General features: G+C 38.9%; 1 protein-coding gene across 1 annotated transcript in view; it reads left to right on the forward strand.

Moving 5' to 3' along the window:
• The window catches only part of LOC101854260 (dual specificity tyrosine-phosphorylation-regulated kinase 4), a gene marked incomplete in the record, with an annotated part of 36,037 nt that overhangs the window by 28,119 nt on the left and 5,556 nt on the right, over window positions 1-2,362 (forward strand). The window contains 2 exon segments of the mRNA XM_035970093.1: window positions 132-266; window positions 1,208-1,306. Of these exon segments, the coding sequence (XP_035825986.1) occupies window positions 132-266; window positions 1,208-1,306 (234 nt within the window).

A 2,362-nucleotide genomic window follows, 5' to 3' on the forward strand; every position in this document is an offset into this window, starting at 1 on the left:
GATGATGACGATGATGATGATAATAACAAAACAAAGAGCAAACTTTAAGTCCCCCAACACCCCCCCCCACCCCTACCCCCACGGCATCTCTGTAATATATTATGTGTGTTTTGTGTGTGTGTCTGTTTCAGTGTACACGTACATCCAGAGTCGCTTCTACCGGTCCCCCGAGGTGATCCTGGGACTTCCTTACTCCATGCCCATCGACATGTGGAGCTTCGGATGTATCCTGGCAGAGCTCTATACAGGCTACCCGCTCTTCCCAGGTACCTTGGTGGATTTCAATGAAGCCCGCCTCTAGAATTATGATCTTAATTATCGTATTATAACAATTTTTTAAATTAGGTCAGCTCTTAAAGATCCTTACAGACACATTATTATTAGTAGTAGTATCATTGTTGTTACTATTATTTTTATTATTATGATGATGGTTATTACTACTATTATTATTTATTATTATTATTATCTATTATTATTATTATTATTATTATTATTATTATATATATTATTGTTATGATTATTGATATTATTGTTATTATTTTGTTATTATCATTATTATTTTATTGTCTTACGCAAATCAAAAACAGAAATTTGCTGTACTTATCATGTCTTGCTTGCTTGTTGCCTCTCTTTTAAAATTTCAAATATTTGAAAGAATAGGAAAATCTGAAAAAATAATGAAAATATATGCTTCTTTTTAAATTACCCCTCCCTCCACCCCTTCCTTTAAAAAATTATTTTAAAAAACAACCCCCCCCCCCCCGAAAAACCCCAGAACCCAAACAAATAAACAACAAAACAAAACATGTCTTTAAATGACTAGATCGTGTGTCTTCAATGGGACAGTAAAGGACACGTAATCGTGAAGTTGCGGGTTCGGGGGTTCGAGCTTCACCCAGGTGGGAATGGGTACCCGCCATAGACAGCGAAAGATCTTGTCAGTATGATAGTGTTTTAGCGCCTATTAATGGCTGCTTGCATGCACTGTATGCTTCCCAGGAAATTGAGGTTGTTTCAGAATGCTCTCAGATCTGTTGGGGTAATAGTATAGATTGTGAAGCGCATAGAGCTTGCTGTTGAGCGGGGATTTAATTGCACTATACAAATACTATTTATTATTATTAAAGTACATCTTAAAGTGATATTATCTGATCCCAATCAGTGGATACATTATTCTTAAAACAAAGAGGTGTGGCTCAATCCTCAGGTGAGAACGAGGTGGAGCAGTTAGCGTGCATCATGGAAGTGATGGGGATTCCCCCAACCCCCGTCATGGACCAGGCTACAAGGAAACGACTCTTCTTCGGTCAGTACACAATGATTACTTTTACGTCTATTCGCCGCTTATACCATTCAGGGTGTCGCGGGAAGAAAGAGACGTCTCTCTGTCGCCAGCCGGAGAGCTTGGGTCAGGGGGATGCCGTGATTGGTTAATGTTTCCCTGACTCCATCTATCCAGGTCTGTCTCGGTCGCCCTCTAGCCTTGTTGCCATCGAATTTTTAAAAAATGTAGGCTCGTTGTGCTGGGTGGTGTGTTGGTAATCGCATGAAATGTCTGAACCACAAAGTGATTGACGATGTTTTACGTCCCTTTCGACACTAGTTTTCTGTTTCGTCGTGCCCCTGTAAGTCAGGGGTAAGGGACTGTAGTAAGGTCTACATCTCACATGTGGGTGGTTGGCAGGTGCTCTTGTGTGGTTTGCTTCTTCTTTCCTTTGAAACATCTACCGTCCTAACTCCCCTTCTTCTTGTTTATGTTTGTTACTCTCTTGTAACACCTCTAATCTTCTGGCGCTCATGATTATGACCTTATGCAGTTGTGAGCGCCGTAAAACCTCTACTAAAACTAATCCAGTTGTTGTTGTTTTTTGTGTGTGTTTTTTTCAGTTTTTGCGAAACAATCCTGCGTCGACTTACCCACCTCATTCTTCTGACCTTTTCAACTGGTCGTTGTCAAGAACAAGATGTAAACAAAAAAATCGTTCAGTTTTTTTAATGTACGACGTATACCTTTTGTTTGAGTTTTTGTAAGAGTTTTACGGAACTTGCAAAACAAAAAGGTCATATAAGTGCCGAAGATAAGAGGTGTCACTTCAGAGAAAAATACAAAAAAGAAGAAGGAAATATTACGATAACAATAATATGTTGGAAGGGAAAAAGGAGCACACCATGCCAGAGAACCCATCAACCATCCACGTTACAGAGTCAAATTTGGGAATAAATAAGTGTAGTCCATCAAAAGTTTTAGAAAATTATCGTTGTATTGTTTAAAAATGAATGACGTATGATAAAGCCGATAATAGTGATGGTGATGATGATGATGATGATGATGATGATGATGATGATGATGATGATGATGATG

Source organism: Aplysia californica, unplaced genomic scaffold (assembly GCF_000002075.1).
Source record: "Aplysia californica isolate F4 #8 unplaced genomic scaffold, AplCal3.0 scaffold00219, whole genome shotgun sequence".
NCBI classification, from domain to species: Eukaryota; Metazoa; Mollusca; class Gastropoda; order Aplysiida; family Aplysiidae; genus Aplysia; species Aplysia californica.